Consider the following 14,685-nt stretch of genomic DNA (forward strand, 5'->3'; position numbering starts at 1 on the left):
GAAGGGCCACAAAGCTAATAAGGGGATTGGAGAAATTAACCTATGAGGAGAGGCTAGCCAAACTGGGTCTGTTCTCTTTAGAAAAAAGGCGCTTGAGAGGTGACATGATTACTTTATATAAATATATTCAAGGCCCATATACAGAGATGGCAGAAACAAAATTCATGGATATGATTGCTAGTATTAAATGGGTCACATTTTAATGGGGTTATTTAAGCTTAACTGGAGCTTTTTGCAAGTATTTTAGATTTGAATAGGTTGAACTCGATGGACTTCAGTCTTTTTTCAACCTTATCTACTATGTTACTATGTTATTAATCTCCTGATTTCAAAATCCAAAAACCAAAATGGCCGTGATTAATGACAAACAAAATGACAATGTTGAGTGTAAAGCGATTACAGGTTGTGAGGCCTGTATGTTGATTGACTCCTTCTAATAATGTGTAGTGGTACTAATATACATGTGCAATTATTCTCTTGTGTTTCAGAAATATAATAATAAGTGTGTATGCCTTTTTAACAAATTTTAACAGGGACATTATTGATACAGTGGACGTGCCAATAATTGTATTAGTGTAAAAGTATTTATTATTAATTTATTACCTCAGATTGATTAGCAGGAAGCATTTGTATATGTTTAGTGGCACTACATCCTAATGTTATCCACTATGAGGAGTCATTTATGTGTGTTTGTGCACGTGTAATTTTGAAATCCTTTTGAGGCACTTCGTAATAATCTATAAATGTGCTATCTAGAGTTCATCAAGTTATTTTTACTCTAAAATTTGATAAGTGAATATTCACTTTGTAAATAAGAATTTGAATGGTGATCAGTTGAACAGGTCTGACACAAGGCTAATCTAAAAAGTGCTGATCGTGTCAACACTAAAAAGAAGCTCATTGTCATGCTGGTTATTATCAAATGATGGCTTGTGGTCAACCATTTTATGCCTTGGAAGAGGAGTTTTCTTTGATGGTTTATTATCACTACATCAATGAAAACTGTAAACCCGCGGGTTTGAGAGCAGATTTTCTGACTTTCTTTTATAGCCTAATTAAGGGTTTCTTAGAAAGCAACAATGTTATTTTGAGCCATGATTAGCAATACGTTCATTTAAAGATATCTGAGAAATTAAACAAAATAATGTGCTAAAATATTTAAGCTAAAAGAAGAGATAAGCATCTAAATATAATTACTTATACTTCCATACACTTACTAGAAGGAAATTATTATTTGTTATTTGAAAAGGACAGTCAGTGGTAAAACTAAAAACACAAAGCTAAAATTGGTCCGAGGAAACATTTACAAAGCAAACTAACAACAGAGCAATAATTAATTAAAACCTTTAAGAAAATTAAACACGTAGGGCAGATATAAAAACCTCTAACTGAAATATTATAACCAAATAAAACACAAAAACAGGGAGGAAGCTTGAGCTACGTAAATCTCAGGCCAGGGGAGACAAAGCAAAATGAAAGGGGCCAATTAAATGTATGAAATTTAAAGGTTTGTATGATAAACAATTTGTTACACTTAAAGGGACGTAAAGCAAAACAGAAAAACTAATTATTCAGCTAGAGCATACGATTTCAAACAACTTTCTTACTTCTATTATGACATTTGCTTCATTGTCGGTATACTTTATTGAAGGAGCAGCAATGCTCTACTGGGAGCTAGCTGAACACATCAGGTGAGCTAATGACAAGAGGCATATATGTGCAGCTACAGCAGCTAGCTCCCATTACAACCAGTAAGCATACATAGGGGTGCTTTCAACAAATGATAATAAGAGTACAAAACAAATTAGTTAACAGAAGCAAATTGGAAAGTTGTTTAAAATTGCATGTGCTCTCTGAATCTTGAAATAAAAAATTGGGGTTTTAACTATTGCGTCACACAATCACAAATTTATTTTCCATAATGCCATTTGGTGAAAAGAGTATCAATTACTTAGGGATAAGATTTAGCTAAATTACCTTGTATATCAATGTAAAGCAAGAAATATCAAAAGTGGCGGCGCTGTGTCCAAGCTGCTCACGTCCTCTGAGTTAACCTGAGCAGCTTGGATCCCCTGGAGGTGACACTTTTGATATTTCTTGCTTCTACACACGGTTTGGGAGAACCGGGGCTGGCAGCGAGCACCAGAAGGGAAGTGCTAACATTGCTTCATACTTTATCTTTATTGATATATCAATGTAAGACCTGCACAGGTTATAGAACTAGACACCTAGTGAACAGTTGAGGGTTAACCTTTGTCACACTTTGAGAGCAATATTTAAGATGCAACTTAAGCATTTGGGTTGGGTGTGTGCCTTTAACTCACAATGTAATGCAGCTTTCATATTAAACATTGTGGCTTTCTGTGGCATTAGTTTTTTGGATTTTGTTAAATCAAACACGTTTCTCGGGGATCTCAGATTCTGTCAACATTGAGACCAGCCTTCCAGTGTTCCCTCTGAAGCCATTTTTGTGAGAGGTCCAGCAGTGATACAGTTAATAAGTGAACTGCAACCTGCAGCCTACATGTGTAGTGTTTGCTAATTGCTCTAATTAACTGTTTCATTGCTGGGCCGTTCACAAAACTGGGAGGGAACAGGGACTGACACCTCACTGTGCTATGGCTCTTGACCAGTGTTCCCTCTAAGGCTAGTTTTTTGTGCGGCCCAGCAGTGAAACAGTTAATAAGAGAATCATACTTTGCAGTCTGCATTGTACAGTGTTTGCTAATTGCAGGGTGCGGTTTCACTGCTGGGCCGCGCACGAAACTGGCCTTAGAGGGAACACTGCTCTTGACTACAGGCTGTACTAAATCCAAATGACAATACAAACGGAAGAACAAATATAAAAGAACAATGATCCAATAATTAACTATAATAGAAAAAAGCACAGGATATGTTAGCTTAAAAGATAATACCTGTACTTCCCATTCCTCAGCTTTGCATAGCTAACATTGTTATATTAATATACTATATAACCTCTAAGATTGCTTTTTTTATAAGCCCCTGCAGGAGGCCCCTTCTCTCAGTGCTTATTTTTTAACTCTTTTTAATCTTGCTCTACATCCAGACATTGCTAGTTCATGTGTGTAATTTAGATAACATTATGCTTACTTCTGTGGAGAATGAAAATGGGTTCACAGGAACCAGGCACTGGCTAAAATGCAAGATTGTAAACAACTTTAAAAAAAGCCTGACAAAATTAAATAAAGCACTAAGATAAGGGGCATTCTGCAGCAGCATAGATACAGGTAGGGTTGCCACCTGTCCCTTAAAATACAGAACCCTTATAAGTTACACATGCTGCAGGGTGTGCAGGGAGGAATATGAATAGAGCTAGCCAGAAACACAATACATGTTCCTCCCTGCACACCCTGCAGCATGTGTAACTCATAAGTGTCTAGGAAAACATGGCTGAGGTGGCAACCCTAGATACAGGTAATAATAGAGGTAAAACGTGTATTAATATAAAAGTGTTGGTTATGTAAAACTAAGGAATGGGTAATAAAGGGATTATCTATCTTTTTAAACAATACCAATTTTCAAGTAAACTGACCATTCAAGGTCTTTGTTTTGTATGGACAGTAATAGAGAAACAATTCTGTTGTGATCTTATTTCTTATATAGAGCAGGATTACATGGAAATTTATTATGCCTAAACATAAACATAGAGCTAAAGTGCTGTAAAGCAGAATCAGAAGAAAAATGTAAGTTTTGCTAGGGGAACACAGTTTAAAGTGATGGTAAATCCTAGCGTTTTTGAAATGCTAGGACTTACCAGTGCCATAAATATGGGGAAGTATAAAATACTTCCTGCTAAAAGTTCCTTTATTTGCCTGCAGCATATGCCACGCTGAGCGACTCAGAACCTCCCACGACAGAACCCTATTTTATCAATGAGTTGATGTTAGCCAATAGCGTGATAGTAATACAGCATAATGCCAACTGGGCCGCACGGTGGAAACTTCACCTCATTGAAAAAATAGGGTTCTGTCGTGGGAGGTCTGAGGCACTCAGCGCAGCGTTTGCTGCAGGCACATAAAGGAACTTTTAGCATGAAGTATTTTATACTTCCTTACTGAAAGTCCTCTTTATTTGTATCATTGTTAAATCCTAGTTTTTTTGAAAACCCTAAGGTTTACCATCGCTTTAAGGATCCATATTTATATATGCCAATAACCTTTTACAGGGCCTGGGTTAACCCATTCATCAGTAAACCACCACATAAAAAAAACAGTTTTAAAATTGTACAAATAGACAGGAAATCAACGGTTTCTCAAAAGTTCCATTCACTGATTTTCTGAGATCTAAGGTTAACCACAGATTTTCACAGATCATTAAGTGAAGAAAATGATCAAACTTATGAAAAAAAGCATTGAAATGAAAGAAGTACATGAGCCAACTTTAAATGATGTTCAGGGCAGACCCTGTTTAGTTATTTTCAGTTAATATGCATACTAAATGTGGGGGTTGGTTTTATATATATATATCAGTTAAAAAACGGTTAAGGTGACTTGAATCTGTTATTCCATTGCTCACCTGCTCAGTGTCATCAGCTGGGATAGACTGGAACTTCTCACATGCCTGCCAGAAAAATATATTTTCAGCACTGTACTCTTTCTTTAAAAAATCCTGCAAGTATAGAAATAATATTTTAAACCAAAGAGGAGGTAAAACATATAAATACCTACAAGATACATGAGAGAATTTCTTCTATTAATAAAATAAAAACAATAAAACTGCAAAGCTTTTGAAAACATTAGATGAAGACATTTCTTTATTGCCCTGAAGATTTTTTTTAGGGCATTTGCTTAAAGGGACAGTCTACACCAGAATTTTTATTGTTTTAAAAGATAGATAATCCCTTTATTACCCATTCCCCAGTTTTGAATAACCAACGCAGTTATATTAATACACTTTTAACCTCTGTGATTATCTTGTATCTAAGCCTCTGCAAACTGCCCCTTTATTTCAGTACTTTTGACAGACTTGCAGTCTAGCCAATCAGTGCCTGCTCCCAGATAACTTCACGTGCACAGCCACAGTGTTATTTATATGAAATAGGTGAACTAACACCCTCTAGTGGTGAAAAACTGTTAAAATGCATTCTGAAAAGAGGTGGCCTTCAAGGTCTAAGAAATTAGCATATGAACCTCCTAGATTAAGCTTTCAACTAAGAATACCAAGAGAACAAAGCAAAATTGGTGATAAAATTAAATTGGAAAATTGTTTAAAATTACATGCTCTATCTGAATCATGAAAGTTTATTTTGGTCTAGACTGTCCCTTTAAATATATCTCTAATCTTTTTTTTTTTTCCATAGCATTTCACAGATCTAGCAGCATAAGTGTATTGGATCTCATAACTCACTGAACTACTCCCACCTATTGTTTGCCATACAGAGGCCTCAATTAGAGGGACATTCTGGTCAAATCTAAACTTTTATGAATCAGATAGGGCATGCAATTTTAAACTTTCCAATTTACTTTAACCAGAAAATGTGCTTTGTTCTCTTGGTATACTTTGTTAAAAGCTAAACCTAAGTATGCTCATATGCTAATTTCCAGGCCCTTTATGGCCGCCTCTTATCTCAGAGCATTTTGACAGTTTTTCGTAGCTAGACAGTGCTAGTTCATGTGTGCAATATAGATACCATTAAGCTCATTCCCATGGAATTATTTATGAGTCAGCACTGATTGGCTAAAATACAAATCTATCAAAAGAAATGAAATAAGGGGTAGTCTGCATCAGCTTAGATGCAAGTTAACCACAGAGGTAAAAAGTATTTTAGTATAACCGCCGTGTTGGTTATGCAAAACTGGGGAGTAGGTAATAAAGGGATTATATATCTATTTAAACAATAAAAAATTCTGGAGTAGATTTTCCCTTTAAACATTTTCTCTGGATAACCTCCCATCCTCAAAATCAGCGGTGGCTTGTGTTTTTTAAGGTTGGTGGGACAAAAAACTCACCCCTGACAATTCCCCAAACTCCACCACTTTGGCTCACACCCAGATAAAAAGAGGAAGGGGAGAGCACGAGAAGCTAGACCTATACACTTTAGTATTTACTCACATTCGAGCAAACCTTTTTAAATATGGTTATGTTTGCTTAATTACATTTTTATTGTTATTACTGCAAAAGTATTTTTTTTTTTCAATTATTGATTGAGAAGAAAGTTTCTGATTTCAACTTATATATTCTTCTATAGTGGGATTTTAATAATTCACAAACTGTAATTTGTGAAAGCGCTAAATTACAAGGTTTACTCTATTAAAAGAATATCACTACTAATATGTCGCTGTTCAGAACAGGGTTTGTCTTTAACAAATAACAGCATAATAAAATTATATAAACCTATTTTTTTTTATTAAAAATGTATTTAAAATAACAAATTGCCAACTTAGCAATATGTCCATTACTGTAATCAGCTTGTGACAGAGGAATCTTCGTATGGAAAATCTCATGTATTAAAAATATGATTTTTTGACATACCGGTGCAGTGATATCTCAGTCGTAACAATGTGATTGCTGAAAGAAATCGCATTTAAAAGCTCACAAGTACTGTAACTTAAAGGGATATGAAACCCAAATAATGTATTTTGTGATAAAGATAGGGCATACTATTTTTAAAAAAGTTTCCAATTTACTTATTTTATCAAATTTGCTTTGTTCGCATAATACTCTTTGTTGCATAATACTCCTTTTGCAAGAGCCGTCTAGTGCTCCAGACCTGAGCTAATCAACAAATTCAATCAACTAATTCAACAAAAGATACCAAGAGAACAAGGAAACATTGATAATAGAAGTAAATTAGAAAGTTATTTAAAACTGCATGTTCTATCTGAATCTTAAAAAAATAGTTTCATATCCCTTTAATATCACAAAGATGTGAGTATGAAATAAAAAGAAACATTTTAAGAACACAATTGCATTTTTTTTCCTTTGAAGTTATAGGCATGGTATCCATTTTGTGGCATTTCCTGCAGATCTTGTTTTCTGTACAAGATATCACATATGTGGCTGCTGAATACATCTACAGGTGCAAATGCTAGGACCAAACAGAGAGGCATAGTGAATTTAGACCATATATTGGCTTATTCCCTATTTCCAGTATGTGTTGACCATGTGCAAAAATAACTAATTCCAAAATGTCTTGAAATAGTCACAAATATGTTGAAAAGGCAAAAACTGCATTTTATCAAGTGCCATTAGCTGTCAAATGATAAGTGAAAAATTGTGCCAAAAATATGCTGAATGTATGGAGAAATTTGTTCAATTATACTGTTAGGGGGGATCATTATTGTTTAAAGGTAAAAAAGCTGTTTAACTTAGGGCTGTGCCCTACAAAAGCCATTTTAAGGGCTATTGGTAGTTTAGTATTAGATTAGGGGGTGTTTTTATTTTTGGGGGGGATTTTTTATAGGGGTATTAGTTTAGGTTTAACATTTTTTTGTAATTTAAGCTTTGGGGTTTGTTTGTTTTTTAAATAGTCTGCCCTGTGGGCAGGCTTATCACTTGGGGCGCGATCCGATATCGATCGCAGTTTGCGGCGCAAGCGAGGGAACCGGCGTCGCCCGCAGTTTCAGCTCGCAACTCGAGCCATCCCATATAGGTCGCCGTCAGATGCTAACGTGCCGTAAGTCTCACAAACCAGCGATGTCCAGAAATCTGCGTAAGTACAAATTTCTGGCGTCGCCAGTGACTTGCGGCACGTTAGAAACTGCCGGCGCCTATAAAACCTGACTAAAGTTTAAAACACCCGCACTGTCTAACACGCCTCCCTAACATAGCCCGCACTGTCTAACCCTCTATCCGCTATCCCCCCTCACTAGCCTAACAATAAAAAAGCTATTAACCCCTAAACCGCCGCTCCTTTACCCCGCCGCAACCTAATAAAATTATTAACCCCTAAACCGCCGCTCCCGTACCCCGCCGCCAGCTATATTATATCTATAACCCCCTAAAGTGAGCCCTTAACACCGCCGCCATCTATATTAAAATTATTAACCCCTAATCTAAGCCCCTTACACCGCCGCCATCTCTATTAAAATGATTAACCCCTAATTTAATCTACCTACCCCGCCGCCAGCTATATTATCTATATTAACCCTAAGTATATTATAGTTAATATAGGTATTACATTATATATATTAACTATATTAACCCTAATTATATTAGGGTTAATATAGTTAATATAGTTACTATAGTATTTATATTAACTATATTAACTCTATCTAACCCTAACTAAATTTATATTAAATTAATCTAATTCATTTATAAACTAAAGATAGCTGCAATATAATTAATAATTACATTGTAGCTATGTTAGGGTTAATATTTATTTTACAGGTAAATTGTTAATTATTTTAACTAGGTATAATAGATATTAAATAGTTATTAACTATTTAATATCTACCTAGTTAAAATAATTACCCAATTACCTGTAAAATAAATCCTAACCTAAGTTACAAATACACCTACACTATCAATAAATTTAATAAACTACTAACATCTATCTAAAAATACAATTAAATTAACTAAACTAAATTACAAAAAAAAACAAACACTAAATTACAAAAAATAAAAAAAAGATTACAAGATATTTAAGCTAATTACACCTATTCTAAGCCCCCTAATAAAATAATAAACCCCCAAAATAAAAAAAATTCCCTGCCCTATTCTAAATTCAACAAATTTCAAAGCTCTTTACCTTACCAGCCCTTAAAAGGGCCTTTTGTGGGGCATGCCCCAAAGAATTCAGCTCTTTTGCATACAAGAAATACAATCCCCCCCCCCATTACAACCCACCACCCACATACCCCTATTCTAAACCCACCCAAACCCCCCTTAAAAAAGCCTAACACTACCCCCCTGAAGATCTCCCTACCTTGTCTTCACCACACCGGGCCGAACTCCTGATCCGATCCGGGCGATGTCTTCCTCCAAGCGGCAAAGAAGAATTCTTCCTCCGGCAATGTCTTCCTCCAAGCGGCAAAGAAGAATTCTTCCTCCGGCGACGTCTTCCTCCAAGCGGCAGCAAAGTCTTCATTCTTCCGGCGGCATCTTCAATCTTCTTTCTTCGCTCCGCCGCCGCGGAGCATCCATCCAGGGCCGACTGCTGAACTTGGAATGATGTACCTTTAAATGACGTCATCCAAGATGGCGTCCGCCGAATTCCGATTGGCTGATAGGATTCTATCAGCCAATCGGAATTAAGTTAAAAAAATCTGATTGGCTGATTGAATCAGCCAATCAGATTGAGCTCGCATTCTATTGGCTGATCGGAACAGCCAATAGAATGCGAGCTCAATCTGATTGGCTGATTGGATCAGCCAATCGGATTGAACTTGAATCTGATTGGCTGATTCAATCAGCCAATCAGATTTTTTTAACTTAATTCCGATTGGCTGATAGAATCCTATCAGCCAATCGGAATTCGGCGGACGCCATCTTGGATGACGTCATTTAAAGGTACATCATTCCAAGTTCAGCAGTCGGCCGGGATGGATGCTCCGCGGCGGCGGAGCGAAGAAAGAAGATTGAAGATGCCGCCGGAAGAATGAAGACTTTGCTGCCGCTTGGAGGAAGACGTCGCCGGAGGAAGAATTCTTCTTTGCCGCTTGGAGGAAGACATCGCCGGAGGAAGAATTCTTCTTTGCCGCTTGGAGGAAGACATCGCCCGGATCGGATCAGGAGTTCGGCCCGGTGTGGTGAAGACAAGGTAGGGAGATCTTCAGGGGGTTAGTGTTAGGCTTTTTTAAGGGGGGTTTGGGTGGGTTTAGAATAGGGGAATATGGGTGGTGGGTTGTAATGGGGGGGGGTATTGTATTTCTTGTATGCAAAAGAGCTGAATTCTTTGGGGCATGCCCCACAAAAGGCCCTTTTAAGGGCTGGTAAGGTAAAGAGCTTTGAAATTTGTTGAATTTAGAATAGGGCAGGGAATTTTTTTTATTTTGGGGGTTTATTATTTTATTAGGGGGCTTAGAATAGGTGTAATTAGCTTAAATATCTTGTAATCTTTTTTTATTTTTTGTAATTTAGTGTTTGTTTTTTTTTGTAATTTAGTTTAGTTAATTTAATTGTATTTTTAGATAGATGTTAGTAGTTTATTAAATTTATTGATAGTGTAGGTGTATTTGTAACTTAGGTTAGGATTTATTTTACAGGTAATTGGGTAATTATTTTAACTAGGTAGATATTAAATAGTTAATAACTATTTAATATCTATTATACCTAGTTAAAATAATTAACAATTTACCTGTAAAATAAATATTAACCCTAACATAGCTACAATGTAATTATTAATTATATTGTAGCTATCTTAGGGTTTATTTTATAGGTAAGTATTTAGATTTAAATAGGAATATTTTAGTTTATAAATGAATTAGATTAATTTAATATAAATTTAGTTAGGGTTAGATAGAGTTAATATAGTTAATATAAATACTATAGTAACTATATTAACTATATTAACCCTAATATAATTAGGGTTAATATAGTTAATATATATAATGTAATACCTATATTAACTATAATATACTTAGGGTTAATATAGATAATATAGCTGGCGGCGGGGTAGGTAGATTAAATTAGGGGTTAATCATTTTAATAGAGATGGCGGCGGTGTAAGGGGCTTACATTAGGGGTTAATCATTTTTATATAGGTGGCGGCGGTGTAAGGGGTCAGATTAGGGGATAGATAAGGTAGATGGCGGCGGTTTTAGAGGCTCACAGTAGGGGGTTAGTTTATGTAGATGGTGGCGGGGTCCGGGAGCGGCGGTTTAGGGGGTAATAACTTTATTAGGGATTTCGGGGGGGGGGGATCGCGGTTGACAGGTAGATATACATTGCGCATGCGTTAGGTGTTAGGTTTATTTTAGCAGATCGCGGTTGACAGGGAGATAGACATTGCGCATGCGTTAGGTGTTAGGTTTATTTTCTAGTTAGTTTAGGGAGTTACGGGGCTCCAATAGTCAGCGTAAGGCTTCTTACGGCTGCTTTTTGTGGCGAGGTGAAAATGGAGTAAGTTTTCTCCATTTTCGCCACGTAAGTCCTTACGCTGCATATTGGATACCAAACTGCGCGGGTTTGGTATACCTGCCTATGGCCCAAAAAACTGCGGGCGACGGCAGAAATATACGCGCGTAACTTCTAGGTTACGCCGTATATGTGATACCAAATCCGCGCAAATATTGGCGTCGCCGGCTTTTGCGGGCGACGCTTTATATCGGATCGACCCCCTAGTGCCTAATAAAATGCTTCCTTCAATTTAAAATAACCAATTTTTCTGACAAATTTCAGTTTTCTTTTTATCATGTGGCAGCTGTCAGCCAATCACAGACTTGTCAAGGATACATTAAGAATTAATTTTTAATACTGCATGTTCTCTCTCAATTAAAAAAAAGTTTAATAATGATTTTCATATCCCTTTAAAAATATAGAAAAATATTTTGGTTATGCCTGGCAATATGTGAAGTAAACTAGTGCCAAAATTAAATTGTTTACTAATTACTAATGCTCATTGGTTGAGCTTTTTTTTACCTATCAGCCATAGGGAATTTGCTGGAAGTTTCAGTTTCAATTTTAACAGCTTTTACTTCACATTTTAAGGCAAAAAATCAACATGTCTAAAGGCTAATCATTTGCATATATACGTAATTATTTTAGGAAAATGTCCCTTTAAATTAAATTATTAGATGTTTTAAACCAAATCTATACATTGCGAACATTTGAAACAAAATCCAATAAATTATAAAATACATCAAGTAAAGACCATGAAAAATGATTGGTTAAAAGCTACTAAGCCCTCACAAAAATGTCTGCTTAAAAAAATATACAGCTTATTCCTCCTACCCCTTCTTTACTAGTGCTACTGAATTTTATGTTATACAAATAAATGATAATAACAATATGTCATAAAATAATAGCCCACCTTAACATGTTAAAGGGACAGTACACTGTAAAATTGTTTTTACATTAATGTATTTTAAATGACTTGTTATACCAACTGCAGAGTATAAAATATTTGAGAAATTCCATTTTCGGGTTTATTTGTGTATCTGAAGTAGCTGGTTTTGTGCTTTGAAACCACAGCCTATTACAATGGGTTGAGCTTCAGGTAATATCAGATCTCATTATGTTATAACTTTATGCACACAGACTTGCTTCCTTATCTTATATTTGTCTGGAACACCAAAGCTCAATACATAGAGAGAACAATGGAAATTATCATTTTATTACTTAACTATCATGCCCCCCACTGAGGGTGTAATCTATTCTGCTGGCTGTCTTTACTTAGGCTTGTCAATAGCGTATAAGCCAGTATCAAAACTTTCAGTATAGGTTGGGAAACCACAAGCTAAATCAGCTATTTCAAATGCTGAAATAGGAGTAAAGGAGCCACTTGCAACCAATTTAATACACTCTAGCAGGTAAAAAGGATCATTGGGAATAATTTAAAGGGGAGAAAGTTTTGGGTGAACTGTCCCTTTAATATGCTGAATTTCCATATCAAGGACAAGGTATTGGTTAAAGGGACATGAATCCCAACATTTTTCTATCATGATTCAGACCGAGCATGCAATTTTTAAACAACTTTACAATTTACTTCTATTATCTAATTTGCTTCATTCTCTTGAAGAGGGGCCCCTATTGCAAATGAGGGGTCACATGCTCGGATGGCTACCCAGTTATCACCATGGCTGGTTTAATTTAGGTTATCTTATCATCCCTGATTTTATCATTATATTATAAAACCCCTCATTTTAAAGAGGGCCTTAACACAATGTAAATTGGTGGTTTCGTGTCATTTTAGCTGTCAAGTGATTATCACAGTAATAACAATCACCTGGAAGCAACTACTGACCTCATATTATTTAGTTGTTTTGGTATTAGGGCTTATAAATTCTTGTTTCTGTGAACTAATACAAATCGCAAGTATCAAAATAAATAGTGTACATGTGTCTTTATGTAAAATAGGTGCCATTTTGTATAAATCTATAAAGTGCAGGGGGGTTTTTTGTTTTAAATTATTTTTACTTAAAAGGTTACTAAACATATTTTTTTCTTTCTTTCATGGTTCAAATAGAGCATGCAATTTTAAGCAACTTTCTAATTTACTCCTATTATCCATTTTCCTTTGTTCTCTTAGTATCTTTATTTGAAAAGCAGGAATGTAAGCTTTGGAGCCGGACCATTTTGGTTTCAGCACCATGAGTAGCACTTGCTGATTTTTGGCTGCATTTAGCTTACATTCCTGCTAAGATACCAACAGAACGAAAAAAAGTTGCCTAAAATTGCATGCTCTATCTGAATCATGAAATAAAAAAATTTGGGTTTCATATCCATTTAAGGTTTAAATATTGTGAATGAAGAAGGTTAAGCTTATGGTTGTGCAGCTATTATTTTCTCTAGAAGAGTTTTCTGTGTATTTCTAGATTTCTGTTCCTTCATATTAATTGTAAACTATTTTCTTTATGTATTTATAGAGCAGTTACCTTCTGCAATATATTTTAAGACATCCGTTCTGGTCAATTTCCGCCTAATGTGGTTTTCAGAAAAAATAACTGCGTACACAGAACTAATGTTTTTAAGCCATCATAATTCACCTGCACTGCATTGCTTTTTAAAGGGTTTGCAAATTCAAAGCCATTATAATCCATTTGAAAATCTTGTGTTTTCATCAGAAAACACTTTTATTGTAGGTTTTAACAGGATGTTGCACTAAATTCAATGCCCAGGGCCTCATTTAAACACAGTTTGGGCTATTTCCAGATCATATTGTAGGTGTTTGCATATTCTTTTTTTTTCAAATCATTATGAAACGTGTATAAAACTTAAATTGACAGTTTACTCAAAACATTTATCCCCTTTAATTTGTTCCCAATGATCCACTTTACCTGCTGGAGTGTACTAAATTGTTTACAAGTATTTCCATTGCCCTTATATTGGCATTTGAAATAGTTTATTTAGCCTGTGGTATCCCCACCCATCCTGAAAGTTTTTGGCCTCGAGGTCAAGCTGTGTAAACACAGCCATCAGAAGAAATTACACTCCCAGTGGGTTATAGAAGAGATCAGGTAATAAAATGTAAATTTTCCATTGTTCTCTCTATGTACTGGTGATTGGTTTATGGACAGATATAAGATAAAGAAGCAGGTATATGTACACAATGTGATACAGTAATGAGATCTGATTATACCTACAAGCTCAACCCATTTTATTAGGTTGTGGCTTCAAAACACAAAATTAGCTAATTCATATACACAAATAAGCCTTAAAAAAGCAAATATCATACATTTTATACTCTGCAGCTGGTAAAAAGGTTATTGGAAAGACATTAAGGGAAAAACCATTTTATACTATACTGTCCCTTTAAATACAGACATTAAATACTTCTTGTTTCTGTCTAAAAATTGTGCTTGCCAAACACTCCTAGAGAGAACAAAAAGCGTAAATTGCTCTATGCCTTCTATATTTGTGTATTGTAGATTGGCATCATGTTTATTCTATGAAAAACTCTGCTTATAGTTAGGAAAAACAACTTATTGTTTTAAGCTTAGTTGTACCCTGTAACTGGTATACTTATAAATCCATAGAAAAGTGCCACATCCTCTCTCACATCTCTTGTAGCATCTTAAAGGGCAGGGGCACAGCTTTACGTACAAAAAGAGAAGCACTTTCAGA

General features: G+C 35.5%; 1 protein-coding gene across 2 annotated transcripts in view; it reads right to left on the reverse strand.

Annotated features, from left to right (window-relative positions):
• RGS14 (regulator of G protein signaling 14) overlaps nt 1-14,685 on the reverse strand; it is a 239,796-nt gene that overhangs the window by 153,047 nt on the left and 72,064 nt on the right. For both annotated transcript variants that reach the window (XM_053717075.1, XM_053717074.1), the window contains exon 4: nt 4,537-4,629. In XM_053717075.1, coding sequence (XP_053573050.1) covers nt 4,537-4,629 — 93 coding nt within the window. The remainder of the gene's footprint in view (nt 1-4,536; nt 4,630-14,685) is intronic.

This window comes from Bombina bombina, chromosome 6 (genome assembly GCF_027579735.1).
Source record: "Bombina bombina isolate aBomBom1 chromosome 6, aBomBom1.pri, whole genome shotgun sequence".
NCBI lineage: Eukaryota > Metazoa > Chordata > Amphibia > Anura > Bombinatoridae > Bombina > Bombina bombina.